The sequence below is a fragment of the Xenopus tropicalis genome, chromosome 6 (assembly GCF_000004195.4).
Source record: "Xenopus tropicalis strain Nigerian chromosome 6, UCB_Xtro_10.0, whole genome shotgun sequence".
Classification (NCBI taxonomy): domain Eukaryota; kingdom Metazoa; phylum Chordata; class Amphibia; order Anura; family Pipidae; genus Xenopus; species Xenopus tropicalis.
The window spans coordinates 109,695,827-109,719,179 of NC_030682.2; the positions used below are offsets into that span (position 1 = coordinate 109,695,827).

A 23,353-nucleotide genomic window follows, 5' to 3' on the forward strand; every position below is an offset into this window, starting at 1 on the left:
CCCGTAAGATCCCTAAGGAGGAGGAAAAGGACTTCTGGGTGCTGCCAGGCAAAGGAGACCCAGACATCTTTTGCAGGGTGTCCCGCATCCAGCGGGTCATCAACTACAAAGTCTACCGCCTCTGGGGCTACTATATGCCCTACGCACCCCTCTGGGTGTACGATAAGATGGAGGGCCTGGTAGATGACTGGGTAGTCGCGGAGATTGCCTCCAAAGAAAAGAGAGCGGGGGATTGCTTGCACCATGTTGATCCAGTGAAGCAAATGGCTGCCTGGCGGTTCATACGGGCCCTGGAGAAGGAGTGGTGGTGGGGCCGCACTGTCCTACGCCACATGGTGTACAGCTGTGGAAGGAAGAGCCCAGAGCCCAAGTACTTCAGCACTGAAATTGTAATGCCTAAAGGGGAGATAGTAGAGAAACCCCATCCCTGCTACTATGCTCCTTATTCTGATGTGCAAATGAGGTTTGCATACATGGTGTAAGGGCCCCAAGGGACTTGGTAAATCCCAGAGGAGGGAGCTGTTGTTAAAAGGGCGCCTACGGTTTGGTGTGCCCCAAGAGGGACTTACTTCTCCAGAGAAGGACTGTTGGTAAAGGGACGGATGTCCAGGCCACAGCCAACCCGCTGGTTGGGAAGTGAGGAGCCTGTTTGTTTCCCCAGGAGGGCTCGAGTTAAGTATGCCCACCATTGGGTGGGTGAGGAGGCCCAGGGTGGGATCACCTTGGGGCAAAGGACTCCCTCAAGGTGGAGGGGGGTCCAAGATTTATTTTCATGTTTAATAAAATTTACCAGTTATTAGGGCACAATTGCTGTCCGATGTATTTTTTTTGAATATGTGTGAAATTTCTTAAGGGATAGAGACTCTTTTGCAGGACTTTCCACATGGCGGGTGGGACAGATTTTTGCCTGACCTTTTTCTCTACAGCTTACCCATTGTACCCTTGGCAGACCCCAGGAGGGGCTGTTGAAGAGTGATGTAACCATGATGGTATGAGTATTGTGTTTATGTGTCAGCCAGGAGGGGACAATTTTCCTGCAGGGGGAGAATGTAGGGGTTTACCAAATCTGGGCCCTTAGGATAGAGACCCTTTTTATGCAGACCCCTGGGTGGTGCTGGTCATGGGATAGTGGGTAGAGCTGGTGTAGTGATAGTTAACAGGGTGGATCCCTGCAGTTCGGGTTATGGCCACAGGATGGTGCATAGGCCCATATAAGGGGAATGCAGCCATGTGCTGTAGGCCAGAGTTAAGGGAGAGCCTCTGAGAGCAGAGGTATTCTCCCCATAGGTATATTAGGAGTTTTCATGTGTCAGGTCACTCTAGGAGTGCTATGTAGTTAGGGCACAGTTAGAATGGGCAGAAATAGCCCCTCCAGGAGTGGTAGAGGGAGTAGGCTCCCCCAGCATTACATCAGCTGGAGTGTAGGGACCCAAGAGTCTAGGTAGGTGGTTAGGCTGCCGCTAGAAGGGGTACTACTCTGAGGGTACTTAGTCGTGAGTACCGGCGATGAGTCCTGGAGGTGGTCCGTCTTGGCGAGAGTACCGGGGAGAGCCCTTAGAGAGGGTCTCTTGGCGTGTAGTACCGAGGAGGGCATCTAGAAGAGATCATCCTGGCGGGAGTACCGATAAGATACCCAACAGGGGTAGGTACTCTAAAGGTTTAAGGAAGGAGAGTGTCCCCTGCACTGTGTTTGTATTGCCACTCCTGGAGAGGTCCTGCCTAAATAAACAACCAACTGTTTCATCACAACTGTGTGTTCATCGTGTCTGCCTCAAGGAGCACCTACATACCAGTAAGTGGATACCCCAGGGAGGGGATACCCAGAGGAGGTTGTGTGAGGTCTCAGGCAGCACTACACCCAAGTATCAAGTCCCAGGGAGGGAGTTGTAGTTCTCCCATAACAGAGCCCTGGGTGGAGGCACGCCAATTATCCAAGAAATCCCTGCTTCCCCCATAGTCAGCGGGGCTCAGGACTCCTGGAAGCGCCAAACCAGATTAATTCAGCAGGTAGTGCCACAACTGTTTATAAAGTGGGCTACACTTAAAATACCTGACACTTTTCAAAGGTTAATAGTAAGGCTACAGCATCAGCTTAATCATTTAGGATTCCTTTTCCTCCTCTAACTCACTTGGCCCCCTCCCTTAGGACATTTCTGTGGCAATTGGCTAGTTAAGCATGCTCAGTTTTTCCCAACTCAGGTTACGAAACAAGGCCTCTAGTCCAGCAGCCAATGAAGAGATGGCACTGCTGATTTCCATTAAAAAAACTGCTCTAGCTGTGCACTCTGCTGGAGAAACATGTATTTTCACCTAACCTCCTCTCCTGAGCTAAGCTTAACTGTTACAGGGCACAATCTGAGCAGGGATAAAAGTAAGTTCTGCCTGTGTAAGCCTGCAGTATTGCATGAACGTTACAGCACATGTGCTGTTTGCAGATGTATGTCACTGATGATGTCAGAGGGAAAATGGCCACCTAGTGAAAGCTGATATTTGTTTTAGGAAAATGTGATGGTGCTGGCGAACAGAGGGGATATATGCAGTGTGGGTGGGGGGGATGTGCCTAACCTATATACATGGTAAGAAAATGTAGGGTTTACATGTCCTTTAAATGTCAAATGGCACCAAAGAGGGCAGAACACAAAACCGATACCATAGCATCAAATGTGCACAACCTGACATAACACCATAGGGCCTATTTAATAACATTGGAGACAAACATTGCCAGTGATGTTGCCCAAAGCAACCAATTAGATTTGAATGATCACCTACAAGTTAGGAAACAAAAGCAAAGATCACCTGTGATGTTTGTGAAGAACTCATGCACACAGACAGTCGCTGTGTATTATCTTTAAGACAGCAACGGAAAATCAATAGATAAATGTTTTATAAAAAATTGAATTGGGGGAATGTTTAGAGAGGGAAATGTGATCAATGCAATGGCTACAATATACTCCACATATTCTGCTGTACAGAGTTGTAGAATGCTGCCACATGGCTGAAAAAAATCTGACTTGAATTTTAAAAATTCCTGGGTACATCTTCACATTTATATTTTTTTCAATAATGCTTTCTTATAAAATATTTACCTTCATCTGCTCTCTCTGGATCATTTTCAGGACTGTAATGTAAAAAAAAGAAAAAAAATGAAAAGCTTATGTACACGTGGACATTATGGGGCTGATTTACTAACCCACGAATCCGACCCGAATTGGAAAAGTTCCGACTTGAAAACGAATATTTTGCGACTTTTTCGTATGTTTTGCGATTTTTTCGGATTCTGTACGAATTTTTCGGATCCAATACGATTTTTGCGCAACTTTTTACGCAACTTTCGTAATGGATAGGAAAACTCGCGTTTTTACGCAAAAATCGTATTGGATCCGAAAAATTCGTAAAGAATCCGAAAAAATCGCAAAACATACGAAAAAATCGCAAAGTACCGATCATTACGAAAAAAACGCAATCGGACTCCATTCGGCCCGTTCGTGGGTAAGTAAATCAGCCCCTATATGTTTCCCATAAATATACACATTGACATTATTTTTGCTTGTACAGGTATGGGATCCCTTATCCGGAAACCTGTTATCCAGAAAGCTCCAAATTACGGAAAGCCTGTCTCCCATAGACTCCTTTTTAATCAAATAATTCAGAATTTTAAAACTGATTTCCTTTTTCTCTATATTAATAAAATAGTACCTTGTAATTGATCCCAACTAAGGTATAATTAATCCTTATTGGATGCAAAACAATCCTATGGGGTTTAATTAATGTTTTATTGATTTTTTGGTAGACTTAAGGTATGGAGATCCAAATTACGGAAAGACCCCTTATCTGGAATACCCTTGGTCCCGAGCATTCTGGATAACGGGTCCTATACCTGTACTGTGGATTTGAATAAATGATGACAATTTATTTACATGCAGTTTCTGATAAAACTGTAGCAATGGTGGCTGTCAGACCTTAGTGCGGTTTTGTGCTATGTAATTACTGTGTGTTGGTGGGTACAGATGGCATATACAGTACTTTTTGGTTTATGAATCATGTACCTTGGAAATGACTGGCTAAAATGTTTGTTTCTACATACCTCTTTAATTATTAGGTCCTGCATACATGTATTATTATTCACAGTCTAATTGCATATGACCTGATTTGGTGACAAGGATTTTCACTTATCTATCAAGGTATATTTTCTAGCTGTATTTTATACCCTAGGTAGCTCCCTCTTTACAAATAGATGTTATTTTTCAGTACCTTATGAGCTGTAACATTGAGCTGTTGTTGGTAGATACTGCATTACAAACCAGTTATAGGATTGTCAGTGGCCATCAAACATGATAAATGTAAATTACTGCACACATTGTTGACAGGCTTGTTAGAGGATGCAGCCATATATCTCTATATTTTGGATTAAAGAGGCAACACTGTAAAAGACATTGGGCCTGATTCACTAAAGTGCGATAAAAATTATTGCATGCTTTTTTGCGGTAAAAAAGACTCGATAATTTGCGCACGATTCACCATAGTATTATCGCGTGCGATAAATTGCCATTTTCGCATGCGGTATTTCTCGCGGTAGTTTTACCTCATGCGTTAATTTCCGCACTGAAAAGTATACAATCGCATGATTCACTATCATTTTTGCGCGCTAAATATCGCATTCGGCTATGCGAAAATTAACACCTACTACAGGCAGGCGAAAAATTATACAAAAGTACAGTAAATGAGTTTTTTGCAATAAAATATGGACTTACAGTGTTATTTATTGAAGTCTGTGTTTCCCCTAGAGTGACGCAGCCGCCAGTTTGCAGCGAAATGTTCATTTTTAATACAGTAATTTTCGGCAAGTATTGGCGTGTATGGCTAACATGGCGTGTGTTCATTTGCGCGACTATTTATATTTGGCTACAAGTGATGAAATGTTTCGCCAGGCATGGATTCGCAGCAAATTTTTGGACGTGCATTGAATTTTTTCGCGGCGGATTTTTTCATGCGTTTCGCAAAACAATCCGCCAATGGCAAAATGCATGAAAAAATTTGCCACGCAAAAATTCACCGCACATCCAAAAATTTTTTTTTTTTTTTTTTGCCGTTTCGTGGATCTTTCGAAAGATTTGCTAATTTTTCACTAAAGATAACCAGAACACATTTGCTCATCACTAGTGGCTACTATTTATAAGCATCTACTATATATATGATACCATTTATATGTGGCTAATATTTATATACACCATTCATATGCGGCGACTATTCGCGTGCGTAATTTAGCGCATGTACCGGCAAATACCGCATTGAAATAGTCTTCGCGAGTTAAATAACGCATGCAATATCGCGCGTAAAAAAGCGCAAGTATGCTTATAGTGAATCGTGCAAAAAATCGCCAAAATTAAGACGCGGTAAAATTTATAGCGCACACTAAAAATAGCGCACGTTTTATCGCACTTTAGTGAATCAGGCCCATAGTCTGTTGGGTTTTACAGTAATTTAACAAACCAGGGTTACAGAATAAAAATCAGAGGGCTCTGCTCACAAGAGCTTACAATCAAAAACAGACCTTGGGATAGAAAACCTACTAGCTGATGTCCTAAATGGTCAGTGTTTAAGAAGAAATAAAAACTTAGTGGCAGCAGTTATGTACTGTAGGGGGTCTAGAGATATGAATAGATATGGGATTGTTATAATATTAGTGCAATTGCAGTCTGCCTTCAGGGAAGCTAAAGGTTGATTAGCTAAATTGAAATGATTGCTTCTTGAAATGATATGTCCTGGGATTTACTGATTACTCTTTATTCACTTATACACATATATAAGCAACCCTTAAGGACTCTTACAAACAAACGGGTATGCAGGTTAAGGCAGTTTAATTCAGATACTCTAATTCAGTTAAATTAATCACACATAGATAGATGTATAAAAATGAAAATATTTATAGAACCTAAAGCTGCTGCAGGTAATTTATCTACAATTTTTGAGACTAGTGGTCTAGAAAATCAGTTTCCGGAAGGTATAAATATCCTGCTTATAATACTGATATCATTTCTTATTTCACTCATAGTTCTAGGCAATAGTATTGTTATGCTGGCTTTCATTATGGACAAAAGGCTGAGAAATCAATCTAACTTCTTTCTTCTTAATTTGGCTATTTGCGATTTTTTTGTAGGTAAGTGATTTATGCTCCAGTATGGATGTGGGGCAAACATTTCCTCTGAATTATAATTTAAGTTAAGGTTTCCAAGAACACTTCTGTATGAATAATCTAATGCTTTAGTAAATTAAAATTAGAGAACCTCTTTTCCTTCTGCTTTTACAGTAGCATAGAGTTATATCTACACTTGCGCACATACAGGCAGGCAGTTGCACACAAATATACACACACAAAAAATACAAAGTTTGGTTTTGGATCTGTAAAAAATTGCGTTTTGCTTCCTAGGTGCAATTACAATTCCTATGTATATGCCGTATTTATTCACTGGGAAATGGATGCTTGGAGGATTTCTCTGCAAATTGTGGCTAACTGTTGATTATACAACATCAACTGCTTCTGCCTATAGTGTTGCACTTATCAGCTATGACAGATTTCTTTCTGTGACCCAGGCGGTAAGTATTCTCAGTCTCAGCTTTTAATGTGTACATGTATGGGGCCTGTTATCCAGAAACAGGGGCTTTCCAGATAAGGGATCTTTCTGTAATTTGGATCTCCATACCTTAAGTGTACTGAAAATACAGTAATGTAAACACTGAATAAACCCAATAGGATTGTTTTGTCTCCAATAAGGATTAAATATATCTATATATATAAGGTCAAGTACAGGTACTGTTTAAACAGAGAAAAGGGATATCATGTGAATTATTTGGTTAAAATGGAATCTGTGGGAGATATTTGTATCATTTGATCTGGAAACTAGTGGGAATGATTTTTTTTTATTTCCTGGATACCATTTTGCCATTATTCACTCAAAACAAACATATAATCACAATTGTTTCTTGATCTTGTTTTTTGCTTTAATCACGTATTTTTGTGAATAGGATTTTATAAGTGAAAAAATGAAAATCTCACCACTTAAAACCTGTAAAGATGCAGACTTTAGAAATCAGGAGAAAAATGCCCCCCCCCCCCCAAAAAAAACCGTGAACATGGGGAAATAATATGATCAAGAAAATTAATGAAGCCGCTTTTAATTCTCTAAGGTTCAATAACCTATAGCAACCAATTGAAAGGTACCATTCACTTTACCATTACCACTTTAAAAGCAAACTTACTATTGGTTGGCATGGGTAACTGCACCTGCGCAAAGTTTAATGAAACTTAGTCAGCTTTTTAAACATTTAGGAGAACTAGACAAAAGCCTGTTTTACTGCTTTATTTTAGATAAAGGAGCAGCACACAAGTTAAAGGAAGAATCACTTGCCTAATATTTCACTGTATTTTTATTTTCTTTTTAATTCCGTGTGTTCCTGACCCCATTAGGTGTGTGTCTCACCATTTTTCCCATCTTCTTCAAGTGACATCTACCATGTTTAACCTGGGATCACAAGTGCAAAAGCACAAAAAGGCCACAAGGACGTTCCCTGTAGTCCTCATTTAGAAAGCTGTTGTACCCCCACATCTGCTGCTCTCAAACAGCAAGTGGAACAGCATCAGAAAGCACAGCAGCCCTGTCCTTACCATCTGTCCCCTAGACTCTAACGACAACTGAATGTACTGAGATGCACAAAAGCAGAGAACATGGTCACACATTTATTTATTCAGCAAGTGAGGTTGATAGGCCAATTTGTTTTTACATTTACTTTTGCTAAATAGTGATAAGCGAATTTTTTTCGTCATGCATGGATTTGCAGCAAATATTCACATTTCGCCATTGGCGAATTGGTTCGTGAACCTTCTGTGAAAATTCACAGAGAAAAATTAGTTGCGCGTCAAAAAAAGCCATGGTCACACCAAAAAAGACACGGGCAACAAAAAAAAGCTGTGGGCGACAAAAAAGTCACGAGACAAATGCATTTCTCGTATTTTCTTGTCGTTTCACGAATTTTATGGCGAAACGGGACAGATTCGCTCATCACTATTGCTAAATGCTTGTTAAATTCTAATTTGTTCTGATGTAAAAAATGTGTTTTGCTTGTAATGAGGAAATATCGGAGATTTTGTAGTCTTCCCTACGTAAAATAAATAACTAAATAAAAAAATATTTAGCCACCAATATAGAGAAGGCATCCATAGGAGTTAACAAGCTATTCATATCATTATTAACTATAGCTTCAATTTTATGTCATTTAAATGTAATTTTATTTTTCATTGTTAATCACATAAAGATACAGAATGTTTTCACCTTACAGGTTTTACATCGTTCTCTACAAAAAAGACACAGACAAACTGTTTTTAAAATGACTTTAGTTTGGGTATTTCCTTTCCTTATCTATGGGCCAACAATTATATTCTGGGAGATTATTACTGGCACAAATAATGTTCCTCAGTACAGCTGTCGTGCTGGCTTCCTTGGCACATGGTATTTTCTTATTGGTGCATCCTCTTTGGATTTTGTTTTTCCAATGATCAGTATTTCATTCCTAAATTTGAGAATCTACTGGAACATTCAGAAATGCAACAGAAAGAAAAGGAAGAGTTCCTCATGTCAAACGTCAAAGGAAAAGACGACAGATGGTAGTCCTTATATTGTAGCCACTAACATCATTCTATCTTCTCCACAAGAAAGTAGGAGAAAGGGAAGGCAGAAAGAAGAGGAAAGTAAGTCTTCAGTAAATAAGAGGGATAATGTTTCTTTCACACAAAACCTTAACATACCGAACAAAAGCAATGTCTTAGTAATGGCACTAAACCGTGACAAGAAAGTTGCTAAATCTCTTGCCATTTTGGTTTCAATTTTTGCCCTTTGCTGGGCTCCATATTCATTCCTTGTGAGTATCCGTGCTGCCTGCCAAGGGTATTGTGTTGGTTCCCTCTGGTATGAAATCTGCATCTGGTTGTTATTCACTAATTCAGCTATTAACCCTATTCTATATCCTATGTGCCACAAGAGTTTTAGAAAGTCTTTTAAACTGCTGTTTCAAAAGTGTCTAAAATGTTTCTCAATTTAAATCATAATATTAGTCTAGTAGTAATGTAAAAATATATATTGCACGTCTCTGATTTATTTCTTTACACGATTAAAGAAATAATGATGATACTTTGTCTGTGTTTTATTTTGAGGATCACTGATGGGGATTAGTAACAGTTTTTTGTTATTTCAATAGTAATAAATCATAGATCACCAGTAAGTTTGGATTAACATTGACTTTAATAAGGACACACGAGAATATTCTTGTGTATATAATAAATACTACTTCTATCTGACAAATGATTTTCTTTCATATACACAAAAGGCATTTTGCACAAGGACCTGAATAGGATGCAATGAGCAATTACTTTTGTGTGACCCAGTTAATATCAGAAATTAGGAAAAAGACAAACAAAGGGTAATGCAAAGAGTTAGATTTATTATTATTATTAGGTTTTAGGATCTGGGAGTTCTTTATAAAGAACAGGTATTTGGGCACATGTCATATAAATAGTATATGGTTATATATTATATACATATATATACATATATATATGTTGCTTAGCCTCCAGCCTGCCCACCTGTGTCACTGGTCCAACTCCTTCTGCATCAGCACTCCTCCCCCTACATTGTTGTCTCACCCGCTCCATGTTAACAATTTGCCCCTCAGGGTCCTACTCCCACTCCCTTAAATTGAGCAAGAATCTTTCAAAAAAAATAAGGGGAGGGGGGAATCATAGGGGGCAATGATAATAAGGGGATATTAGGCTTATTATAATGATAGGAATAGCTGACTTACCTCAAGGTGTCATGTTTATGTGTTCAATGCTTTACTTTAAAACTTATTTTAGCTGAACAAGACATTCCATGTGAGAACCTGTAGGGTTTAATAGCTGCCCTTTTAAGAGTGTCTGTTGTTTGTTAATGGTTATTGCTATGCAGCAGTGATGGGCGAAATGTTTCGCCAGGCATGGATTTGCGGAAAAATTTGCCGCACGTCCAAATATTGTCGCCGACGTCAAAAAAGAATAGTCGCGGGCGTCAAAAGAATAGCCGCGCGACAAAATTATAGCCGTGGGCAAGAAAAGAATAGCCGTTCAACAAAATAATAGCCGTGGGCGACAAAAGAATAGCCATGCGACAAAATAATAGCCGCGGGCAACAAAAGAATAGCCACAGGTGACAAAAGAAAAGTTGCGGGCGACAATTTTTTTTGCCGCACGACATTTTCGCCGTTTCGCAATTTTTTTTCAATTTCATGGATCTTTTGAAAGATTCGCAAATTTTTCGGCGAAGCGAAACGGTACAGATTCGCTCATCACTACTATGCAGCAATACCATGTGGGGCAGAGCTGGCAGTTTTTTATCTTGTTAAATAAATCCTACAAAAAAATTAGTCTTTGTGTGTGTATGTGTGGGGGGGGCAGGGTCAACACTTTATAGAAACAATTCAAACAGTGGGAAAAAAGACCAGTAAATGGACTTCAATTAAAACTTGCATGTTATTGGATAATGAATATACTTGCTTCCTATTGGTTCAGTAATTTGAGAGTGTTGTTTCACAGAATTTTATCAGTTTTGTGGAACTGAGTATTCATTTTGTTGATAGAATGAATTCTGTGCTATAGAATCTTGCTTTTTTGTCACAAGCATGAAAATCTAGTCAGTTAACCATTATATATTTTGTCAAAGTTTTACATAATTCATTCTGTAAAAAACTGGTTCTGCTGTATGTATTTGTGAGACAGAATGCTTGTTAAAATTTACAGAATGGAGTTTGTAATATAATACTATCCCTTTGTGCATAAAATTGATTTATTCTCAGAAATATGTCTTTTGTATATTTGTTACCACTATATATGGCCACACCTCCGTTCTGTGTACTGGGGATTGTTTTTTGTATACAGAATGAATATTTGTAGACAAAATGTTCTTCGGATAAATGGCACCCCATATACTTCTAGTGTTTGTTCTAAGGAAGTATTGCCCTTTTAAACATTTACTTTCATAGAAACCAAAAATCCAAGGTCTAAAATAGGCTCAAACATACAAATGGGTAGATTCTTTTTCACCCCCTTAGTCTTTACACCTTATCCTCTACAGTTTCTTCAGTGTTCTCAGAATGGTCTTAGCACAGTTTCAGAATGTTTAGATATTTTAGATGTGTTCAGAACATAATTTTTATGTATCTGTCAGCTACAGTGGCTTGCAAAAGTATTTGGCCCCCTTGAACTTTTCCACATTTTGTCACATTACAGCCACAAACATGAATCAATTTTATTGGAATTCCACGTGAAAGACCAATACAAAGTGGTGTACACGTGAGAAGTGGAACGAAAATCATGGCCATCCACCTAAACTCACAGGCCGAACAACGAGAGCGCTGATCAGAAATGCAGCCAAGAGGCCCATGGTGACTCTGGGGGAGCTGCAGAGATCTACAGCTCAGGTGGGGAATCTGTCCATAGGACAACTATTAGTCGTGCACTGCACAAAGTTGGCCTTTATGGAAGAGTGGCAAGAAGAAAGCCATTGTTAACAGAAAACCATAAGAAGTCCCGTTTGCAGTTTGCCACAAGCCATGTGGGGGACACAGCAAACATGTGGAAGAAGGTGCTCTGGTCAGATGAGACCAAAATGGAACTTTTTGGCCAAAATGCAAAACGCTATGTGTGGCGGAAAACTAACACTGCACATCACTCTGAACACACCATCCCCACTGTCACATATGGTGGTGGCAGCATCATGCTCTGGGGGTGCTTCTCTTCAGCAGGGACAGGGAAGCTGGTCAGAGTTGATGGGAAGATGGATGGAGCCAAATACAGGGCAATCTTGGAAGAAAACCTCTTGGAGTCTGCAAAAGACTTGAGACTGGGGCGGAGGTTCACCTTCCAGCAGGACAACGACCCTAAACATAAAGCCAGGGCAACAATGGAATGGTTTAAAACAAAACATATCCATGTATTAGGATGGCCCAGTCAAAGTCCAGATCTAAATCCAATGGAGAATCTGTGGCAAGATCTGAAAACTGCTGTTCACAAACGCTGTCCATCTAATCTGACTGAGCTGGAGCTGTTTTGCAAAGAAGAATGGGCAAGGATTTCAGTCTGTAGATGTGCAAAGCTGGTAGAGACATACCCTAAATGACTGGCAGCTGTAATTGCAGCAAAAGGTGGTTCTACAAAGTATTGACTCAGGGGGCTGAATAATTACGCACACCCCACTTTGCAGTTATTTATTTGTAACAAAATGTTTGTAATTATGTATGATTTTCGTTCCACTTCTCACATGTACACCACTTTGTATTGGTCTTTCACGTGGAATTTCAATAAAATTGATTCATGTTTGTGGCTGTAATGTGACAAAATGTGGAAAAGTTCAAGGGGGCTGAATACTTTTGCAAGCCACTGTATCCTACATCTCTCCTCCAGGACCCAGGCATAGAAAGCAGCAGCACAAGCCGCAGTATATAAAAGAATTGGTGAAGACAAAACAAATCTTAGGATACAAAATGTCATTTAAAATCACTAGGTCAGGGTTTAGGGAAATATAAACCACAGTTGGCAGCAATTGTGTAGGGGGTCTAGAAATATTCATAAAAACTGTATGCTTATGTTAAAATCAGTGCAACTAAAGTCAGCCCTCGGGGAGGCCAATGATTTATTAGAACAATTGAAAAGATTGCTTTCTGAAATTATGTGTCCTGGGATTTACTGCCTATTCTTATAGCTGGTATACATACAGTATATAATCATCCTCAAGGACTATAAATGATGCCAGTGTGAAACAGCTCAGTTTCTGATATTTCTTGCTTTTGGTGGGAAAAGAGAAAAACACATGCAAAGTTTTGATGCAGTCTCATTCTGATACACTAAATAATTACTAATTCAGTTAATTTTTATTGCATTACACATAAATGCAGTATATAAAAAATGAAATATTCAGAGACCCTAAAGCTGCTGCAGGTAATTTTTCCACGATCTTTGAGACTAGTGGTCTGGAAAATCAGTTTCAGGAAGGTGTAAATATCCTGCTTTTAATACTGATATCATTTCTTGTTTTACTCATAGTTCTAGGCAATAGTATTGTTATGCTGGCTTTCATTATGGACAAAAGACTAAGAAATCAGTCTAACTTCTTTCTTCTTAATTTGGCTATTTGCGATTTTTTTGTAGGTAAGTGATTTCAATAATTCCATTATTGATGTGGGGCAAAATCTAATCTGAATTGTAATTTTTGACATTATACGATATGGGGGGAATTTACACTTTAAGTTTACTCGTAGCTGCAGAAAGGTGTGGAGCAGATCATTTCAGAATGTTATAAGACTTGCAACATTTCTATATAATAAATACAGCTTTCCCACTCAATGCTGCTCTCCCACATTGTTAGTATAATTGTACATTACGGTGCTAACAAGTCTCCCACTTTTGAAGTGATTAAGATTTATGTGCCCAGTGGGAGAAAGTATAATTGCACGTACTCCTTGAAATTTAAATACAAGTTAGAGATCTTCTTTTGCTTTTACATAACATTCCATATACACTTACATACATACAGGCAGGCAGTTGCACACAAGAATATACACAGTAAACATGCAAAGTTTGCATTTGTTTACTGGCTTGTGCCCCCTCGGCCTCCGACAATTGCACCTCATACGTACAGTAAGAGCACTTATCATTATTCCTCCTCCAGCTGACTTCCCCTGGTCCGATATGTGTAAATTGAACAGACAAGCGGCGCAGACATTATCTTAAATGCTTTCATTTATATCAATGCAATAGGACCATGGAACCACACTAGAGCAATCAACTAATTGAATGAACAGTGCGATTTCACAGTTTCTCCTACTTTCCTGTCAGTTCTCTTTTTTTTTAGTTTACATGACTTGTTATCCGCCCCTCTATTACCCTTCTCCACCGTATATATACATATTCACAAATCTGTTTGATATGGTAAAACCAGTCAGCACACTGTACTTACTTATCTGCTTTGATAAAATGGTAAAGTGGACATAAGAAACACTTCCAGTATTAAGGGTCACAGGGCTGGCCCTCACCCATGGGAATCCCACACATTGGAAAAGTTTCTACCATTAATATGCATCATCATTCCACTATGATCAATGCTTTCACAGACCATGCATAACTTGAATTACTAGTACCATTAAATGTTAATGCATCACAAGTGTTCTAAAATGGATTGTTATTTTACAAATTATACACATTTTACAAAAAATCAAAATTAAAAAAAAAAAGTTTGGATTTGGAATTTTGGATATGTAAACTTGACATGTTGTTTCGTAGGTGCAATTACAATTCCTATGTATATGCCGTATATATTCACTGGGAAATGGATGCTTGGAAGATTTCTCTGCAAATTGTGGCTAACTGTTGATTATACAACATCAACTGCTTCTGCCTATAGTGTTGCACTTATCAGCTATGACAGATTTCTTTCTGTGACCCAGGCGGTAAGTATTCTCAGTCTCAGCTTTGTACAGGTATGGGGCATGTATGTGTATAATGGGTATGTGTCTCACCATTTCACCTATCTCCTCCTAACACATGCATGTTTATTTAGTCCATAGATGTGCAAATCTGCAGCCTTTCTGACACAGAATAAATGGCAAATATGTTATGGGCACTTTATTAAACGGGAACAAATATAATATTTCAATTATTCTGGCAACAAAACATTGGATTGGCAGTTATCACACTCGCCACAAAATACGCTACGTACTAATTAACGCAAGTTTTACTATTCAGCAAAATGGGCTAAAGACAAAATTGTTGCCAAAATATTTGCAGACATTTAACCCATATAGCATATTGATGCTGTTACTGCTAAATGTAAGAGTGTAGGGGAAACTACATGAAAGTATAGAATACCATATCAATGAAGGAAAAATAATTAGACATTACTCAGTTCAAAAGTAGAAAAATAAAAACTTTTATTTTAACAATTAAAGGGAAAAAATTGGGAAAGATAAAACTTAGGGCTTGCTGCCCTTGAGTTCTCGTATTTCCCTCCTCATCTCGTCCATTTCCCCCCGGAGCTGGGCCAGCTAGGCCTTGATGTTATCCAGGTCCTCCTGCATTGACCGGCGTGATGGTCCCTCGTCTGCAGGAGAACCTTTTGCCCAGCGCTTGGCCTGGGGGGAGTCCGGGCCTGGGGGCCTGGGGTTGTGCCTCTGGAGGGAGAAGAGGTGCCACATAGATATGGAGTTCTGTGAGACAGTATTGCAAGAGGGCCACCATCATAAATAACGGGGCCCCTCACAAGAACATTTTTGGGCCCCCCTCCTCCCACGCCCCCACTGGCCCCTCCCCCTGTGAACCCTCACATCAATACAAAGGACACACAGACATTGTTAGCCAGGGGCCCCCTAAAACATTCGTGGCCCTTCCCCAAATGACTCACACTATGGGCCGCTCCCTGCTGCTTCCCCCCTGCTTTTAACTTAATTTATTATTTGAAATAGGTATAGTACTGTATATTATGGCGACTAAATATTTACCGCTATAGTACTGTATATTATGGCGACTAAATATTTACCGCTATAGTAGCGAAAATCCATACATGCCAAGACTTTAGTAAAATTTCGTAAAAAACACATACTTGAATAAATAATTACCTTCAGCTATTTCCGCTATTTCATCAAAGTTCCTGCACTTCATTTACTGTATTTTTCTATAATTTTTCGCCTGCCTGTAGTAGGTGTTAATTTTTGCATAGACCAATGCGATATTTAGCGCGCCTAAGTGTTTGTGAATCATGCGATCGTATTCTTTTCAGCGCAAAAATTAACGCACGCGATAATACTATAGTGAATCGCGCGCTAATTTTCGCGTCTATTTTAACGCAAAAAAGCGTGCGATGAATTTTATCGCACTTTAGTGAATCAGCCCCAATGTATACTAACTGGGCATCTGTACAGTTTACAAGCTATTTATACTATAACTATAGCAACAATTTTATGTAATTGATTAGTGATATCATATTAATTATAAATTATTCATTTTATATTTTTCTTGTTAAACACATAAATATGCAGAATTTTTACCCCTAACAGGTTTTACATCGTTCTGTACAAAAAAGACACAGGCAAACTGTTTTTAAAATGGCATTAGTTTGGATAATTTCCTTCCTCATCTATGGGCCAGCAATTATATTCTGGGAGATTATTACTGGCACAAATAATGTTCCTCATTGCACTTGCTGTGCTGGCTTCCTTGGCACATGGTATTTTCTTATTGGTGCATCCTCTTTGGATTTTATTTTTCCAATGATCAGTATTTTATTCCTAAATTCAAGAATCTACTGGAACATTCAGAAACGCAACAGAAAGAAAAGGAAGAGTTCCTCATGTCAAACTTTAGAGGAAAAGGAAACAGTTGGTAGTCCTTATATTATAGCCACTAACATTATTCTATCTTATTCCCAAGCAAGTAGGAGAAAGGGAAAGATGGTGGAAGAAGAAAGTAAATCTCCAGTTAATAAGAGGCATAATGTTTCTTTCACGCAAAACCTTAACATACCAAACAAAGGCAATGTCTTAGTAATGGCACTAAACCGTGACAAGAAAGTTGCTAAATCTCTTGCCATTTTGGTTTCAATTTTTGCCCTTTGCTGGGCTCCTTATTCATTCCTTGTGAGTATCCGTGCTGCCTGCCAAGGGTATTGTGTTGGTTCCCTCTGGTATGAAATCTGCATCTGGTTGTTATTCAGTAATTCAGCTATTAACCCTATTCTATATCCTATGTGCCACAAGAGTTTTAGAAAGTCTTTTAAACTGCTGTTTCAAAAGTGCCTAAAATGTTTCTCAATTTAATTGAAATCAGTCTAATAATAACATAACAATATATAGTGATGGTACTTTTCTGTGGCTCGTTTTGAGGATCCTTTATGGGAATTAAAAACAGATTTTTGTTATTTTGATTTGTTATTTTGAGTTTATCATAGAACCCCAGTAAATTTGGATCAAATAATATAAAGGAAAACCTTTATTCGTCCCTACGTCACATGTGTGCGCCAGAAAGGGTTTTTTTGGGGGCTACACAGTTATAAACAGTGACAAGGAGGGGGGCACGTGAAGAGGTCCGTGACATCTAGAAAGTGTAGAAATGGAAGTGAAAGTAATTGCTATGCCTCAGGCATAGAGGCGGGGCAAGCAATATATGATTGACAGCTACATTTTTTAAAAGTATGGATGTTTTAATTAAAAAAAAGAATTTGGGATTCATGTTTAATTCAAAAAGGCCTTTTGTTATAAAGCTGTTTATGTCTTAGTGACAGGTGCCCTTTCAAGTAAATAACCCCCCCAAAAAATGTGGCTAATGAATGAAAATAAAATTCTGAGCTCCACTTTATCAAGTAATGTACCCCAAATCTGTTCTATGTCAATCCTAAATACTATCTCAATTACTATGGCATTTCATAATAAATCTTACTTTCTGTACTTCTTCCCCTTTTTTTCCTACAATATCCAAATTTCTAGCACTCACCTCCAAAATGTTCTTATTAGGATGCCCTCTTTTATAAAACCTATTCTCCGTTTCGAAAGAATCAAGCCAAGCGTATACCTCAATAGAACGAAGTGTTGCTTCCAGCTCATACTTTATATGAGCTCTATTAGTTCTAATTAAGCCTTGACCAAAATGTCTCAAGCTGAGAGGCTTTACCCTCACAAAGAACAAACAGTCTTCATATAAATATTCTATCATCTACCCAGATGTAAGCCTGTAAACCAGGGGTCGGGAACCTTTTTGGCTGAGAGAGCCATAAACACCACATATGTAATTCTGTGAGAGTAATACAATATGTTTGGCCACAGATGCTATGGGGCAAGGTAGGGTGGGTCCCAAGAATGCCGGATGCGAATGTGATGCAGAGGAGGGCATGGCCTGCGCTCGGCGGATAGAAGACATATTATAAGGCTTAGCACACGTCTTCTATCCGCCGAGTGCAGGCCACGCCCCCCATTATTATTTTTATTACAGATTTGGCAGCGAGCCAGATGCAGCCATCAAAAGAGCCACATCTGGCTCCCGAGCCATAGGTTCCCTACCCCTGGTGTAAACCATAGATGTATGTCCAAACTTCTTCAACCCACAATAACCTATTTGATCACTTGTTTGTCATACTCAGGCGGGCAAGCAATAGCAACCCTTGCACCTGTTGCATTTCCTCTCCCCCTATTGGCCGCATGCGCTAACTCCATCTGGGTCGGTTGTGACATCATCCCACTATTGCGGGAGGTAATTAATACAATTCCTGCTCAATTGTTTAGGCAGCTGTTTCGCACATTAGTGGTGCAACTGAAATCATAGAGAAATCCTGGGACATCATAGCTGATATAAAACCTTTTTACATGTTTCTAAAGTGCAATAAATCAGGTTATAAACTTCAATGTTTGTGACTAGTATGCTTGGGAGATCTTCTAGGTTCCACTACTTATACAACATGGACTTCTACTATACTCTTCGGGTACATCAAACTCTCTTTCCCCTTAAATATGTGCTTCACATATACCTGCGCCTATACAAAAGTCTGGGCAATCTCTTTGATGCTTGATATACCTACACATTTGTGTCAATGAGTAATGAGCATAGAGACTTACATATGTGCAGAATGAGCACCAGGAGGTCTCTCCATGTGTGGGAGGCATAGCAATTGTTAAGTGCATTTTAAAAATAGAAAGACTATTGTTTCCCCCAACCTGAGTGCGGGTTGTATTAGCCTGCACCTCCAGTGGGGAAACAATTTTTGGATGATAGTTGCTCTTTGATTAAGCATATATTGAAACTGACAGGAGTTGTAAAGTCTGTTTCCCAAGTGACTGGAAAAGTGCTTTTCATAGAGGGTGGTGCACAAATTCTCTGAGAGCATGCAACATTGTCTACGGGCAGAATGATACTTTTTACTACAATGGCCAATTTAGCCTTTTGACTTACACCACCAATACAGGAAGACTATACCTGGACACTTTTTATTATGAATATAGTGGAGAGCAACACAGATCTTGCAGAAAAACTCAGGGATAAAGATTATGCACAGTCACCAATACTGGATTTCAACAATCCTTTAATTATCTTAGTTTCGTTGTTACATTAGCAGATAGCAAACCTGTTACGTGTTCTTTCTAATGGGGCTCACTGTAGCCATTTCTTCCTTAGAAATAAAAAGGTTTAACTGTCATACTTCTATGTTTCTTTTAGGTATTACTACCAAGGCCTGCTCGGCCTTTACTGGGTTGAATTGAGTACCAAAGAGGAAGCAGAGTTCAGGCAAGCTAGAATAGTCCAAAGAGTAGTATCCGGGAGGTTAAAGAGTCTCCAGGCACAGGTCAGTTCAGGCAGCAAACAGAGGAGTCAGAATCAGGAAAGAAGGTCAGGAACCAGAAGATCAGTCAGGAAAAGCAATTTAGAGTGCAACAAAAGTCCTATATTTGGGCATTGAACCCAGGTCCTTACCCTCTATTTATTTTGAATTTTTACTCCAGACACGATGACAACATGGGTGCAAAATTTTGCAGCAGAATTCGAAGTCATGTCAAATAATTCCGCGGTTGCATCAAAAATTGACATGCGCATCAAAAAATATTTTTTGTATAAGAATACGTTCATTTGCAAAATCATTTAGCCCTATATTTAATTGCAAACAATAAAAAGCCAGCATTTCAAATGTTGAAACTGAGTTTTTTTTTTTTGTTTTCTGAAAAATATATGTTAATTTTGAATTTGATGCTAGCAACACAGGGTATGAAAAGACTGGAAAAGCTAAACAGAGCACCCTAGAGCATCTGGTAAGTAAGTTGGGGAGGGGCACACTAATCTGTGGCACACAGCATGCACAAATATTACTGCCACAAAAATTCAGCGTGACAAAAACTTGCAGAGATACAGTAAGTAAAAAGTCGTGGTTGCAGAGTAAAAAAATGTGTGCAGTAGCCACATTTCACAAAGTTTCACTAATTTTTCAGCAGTACCACAAATTTTTCTGCAAAATGACAAGGGATTGATTCGCTCATCACTACTCCTCGACAAATATTTGCTAAGATTTTGGTGATTTCATCATCTACAGTACATAATATAAAAGGTTCAGAGACTCCAGAGAAATCTCTGTGCACAAGGAATAAGGTGAAAATCCAGTATAGTATGGCTGTAAACTTCAGGCCCTCAGGCCCCACTGTATTAAAACAGACATGATTCTGTAGTGGAAATCACTGCATGGGCTCGGGCATACTTCCTAAAACCACTGTCTGTGAACACAGTTCATCACTGCATCCACAATGCAAGTTAAAGCTCTACCAGAGAGGGAAACCACATTAAAGCTCTACCAAAGAAGGAAACCATATATAAACATAATCCAGAAACACTGCTGCCTTCTCTGGGCCCAAAAGCCTAATTTTTGTTTGTGTTTTTTAAATGTAGTTTTTCCATTCCTATTACCTAATTAATTGCCCATATCTGTACTCTCTCTAGCTTACTAATATCTTTTTTTTTTTTTAATTGCTTTTATTTTTGATTTTCAAACATAACAAAACACATAGAAAAAATGAGGGGCAGATAGAGCCCCATATTAGAGGGTGAAGGAAAAGGGGAGAAGGAAGAAAGGAAGAGAGGGTGAGTAGAGAGTATACATTTTGCTCGCTTTAAAGTAAGGCTGACCAGTCAAAGCATATAGAATAAACCATCTAGTGCGGTGATTCAGAGTATGCCAACCATGGTTGCCATACTTTGTCAAATTTTGCTGGGCATCCTCTAGCAAGGTATGTTAGTTTGATAGAGGGCACGACCCATTAACTAACTTAGTCCACTGTGTTCTTTTGTGGGGTTTCGGACCCCTTCCACCGGAGTACAATGCACTTCCGTGCATAATATAGTAGAGAGTGGGCAAGCAGCCTGGAGGATATGCCGTTCACGTTCACTCCATAATTCCCAGAAGGCAGGTATATGGTGACAGGAGGGGGGTAAGCCAATTGAGTCAACATGTGTGTGGTAACATCTACCCAAAATTCCTGGATCCTAGGGCAGCTCCAAACCATAAGTAAGAATCCGGCTTGGTCAGCCTGGCATCTATGGCATGTGTCAGTGTCTCTGCGACCAATTTCTTTCATCCTAACTGGAGTAAAATAAACCTGCAGTATGAATTTGTATTGAATCAATCTGTCTCTTGAGGATATCAAGAGATTGTACAGATTCTCAGTAGTTTCTTCCCAATGTTCGTCTGTTAGGTCGCTCAGCAAGGCTCTCCATTTTAGATATGTTCTGTAGAAAGGGGCTTCTGAGGCAGAAGTGAGTAATCAGTATATTTGGGAGACCAGTTTGGGGGCTACTCGTGTCTCAGCAAGTTCTCTATGGGGTATTTCTCATACACGAGAGAGGCCTCCCAAAATTGGAATGTCTCCCTAAAAGTCTTTTGTCCACAGTGACCCCTAAATTGTTCATAACTAAGGTAAATCAACAAAAGCTGCCCTAACACTATTAAGCCTACCTCGGTGATGTTGGATGACTTTCAGCTGTGATTTCTGACTGAGAAATGAGAATGATGGATGCTTACCTTTAGATTCACTAAGGGCTAAACTTCACAGGAGATTTAGTAGGAAGGTGTTAGATCGACAAAAAGCATCCTACAAGTTGGATGTAATTGCTTGGGTTAAAATATAATGAGACTGATACAAAAATCTGATGTGTAAACTACAGAAAAATGATTTCCATTCAACAAGACACACCTGTCAGAAGGGCACACTGCAGTCTTTGTCTTCATCCAATGGGATCGAGTAAGTGCAGGATATTTTGTGTAATAGCATGTTCTAGGAACATGGGATAGTCAGCTTTAGTTAGCAAGAGAAGCTTCCTGGCTCCAACCAAGAGAGACAGTTGGGAGTAGTCTCCTTTACAGGCTCTGTTGCCTTAGTGTAGGGACTGCAGTTCCGACAAGGGTATCAGGCTTAGTCTTCTACCTGATCCACGTCTGCTGTTTGGGATCTGGTCCAATAAGGTTGAAACCCTAAGGATAACGATTGCTTACCAACTACTCTCTGCATTGGTGCATCACTGCCTTGCTTTCTCTGCATTGAACTTGCCATTTCATTTGCTCTACCTCTTTATCACATAACCCTCCATTGTTTAGTCTTGGACAATAAAACAAGTTCTGTTTGAGTTTGCTACAAAATAACGCCTGGCGTCCTTCTTTTAAGTCATTATACCATCTGGTAGTGGAAGGTGTAGTTCAAAAACACCCTTCATAATAATCCTTCCACCTTTTTTCGCCAGGCATGGATTCGCAGTGAATTTCCGCATTTCGCCATTGGAGAATTGTTTCGCGAAACGTCCGTGAAAATTTGCCGTGAAAAAATTAGTTGCACAGAAATTTTTGTTTGTCGCACGTCAAATTGGGCGGGGTCACGTCCCTCCATTGTTCACACCCTGCACTATTCAAACCTCAGGCTCAGAATGTAATCCCCCACATTGTTCCCCTTTTCACACCTCAGACTGTAGGAGCAGTGCCTGCATTGTGTCACTGTAGGTACTGCCTGCCCTATGCTGCCTGTGTGTGCCATACTCTGCCTGCTCTCTCTGCTTGTATGTGCCATACTCTGCCTGCCCTATGCTGCTTGGGTGTTCCATACTATGTCTGCTCTATGCTGCCTGTGTGTGCCATACTCTGCCTGCCCTATGCTGCCTGTGTGTGCCATACTGTGCCTGCTCTCTCTGCTTGTATGTGCCATACTCTGCCTGCCCTATGCTGCTTAGGTGTGCCATACTCTGCCTGCTCTATGCTGCTTGTATGTGCCATACTCTGCTTGCCCTATGCTGCCTGGGTGTGCTATATTGCCTGCCCTGTGATGTATTAAAGCTAACTGTCTGTAAAAAAAAAAAGAATCTGACACAAGTCTTCATATAGAGACAGATAATGCGAGCGAAATAGTGAAGAGTAATTTGATTATTTCAGAAATGTTATAAAGTTTTAATGGGATAGAGCATGAATTAATGTATTGGTTTTATAATACCTCCCCTTTAAATATAACATTTTGGGATTGAAGTGATTTTAGAGACTGGTAATTAAATGAACAAGACGAATACATTTTTTAGTCAGAGAAACAGGACAAAGGTTTTATCATTAGCTGAGGGAAGCTTTTTCCAATTAAGGCAATACAGATGTGAAAAGTATCATACTGGGGCATATTTTTAATGAAATAGAAAATGCAAAGTTTAGCAACGTATTGCCCCCACTATTCTAAGACAATATGGAAAACGTTTTTATAACATTCATTAAACATTTATTTCAGAATG

The 23,353-nt window shown here is 39.4% G+C and overlaps 2 protein-coding genes across 2 annotated transcripts; both read left to right on the plus strand.

Annotated features, from left to right (window-relative positions):
- The first annotated feature begins 5,913 nt into the window (after nucleotides 1-5,913).
- On the plus strand, nucleotides 5,914-9,936 carry LOC116411749 (histamine H3 receptor-like). Its single transcript, XM_031904591.1, has 4 exons — nucleotides 5,914-6,157; nucleotides 6,428-6,594; nucleotides 8,335-8,743; nucleotides 9,905-9,936. Exons 1-4 carry the CDS (start codon nucleotides 5,914-5,916, stop codon nucleotides 9,934-9,936), a joined length of 852 nt encoding a protein of 283 aa, XP_031760451.1.
- Nucleotides 9,937-12,564: 2,628 nt separating this feature from the next.
- Nucleotides 12,565-19,514, plus strand: hrh4.e1 (histamine receptor H4 gene e1). The gene is made up of 5 exons (XM_031904593.1): nucleotides 12,565-12,584; nucleotides 13,047-13,228; nucleotides 14,360-14,526; nucleotides 16,129-16,754; nucleotides 19,274-19,514. Exons 1-5 carry the CDS (start codon nucleotides 12,565-12,567, stop codon nucleotides 19,512-19,514), a joined length of 1,236 nt encoding a protein of 411 aa, XP_031760453.1.
- The last annotated feature ends 3,839 nt before the right edge of the window (nucleotides 19,515-23,353 follow it).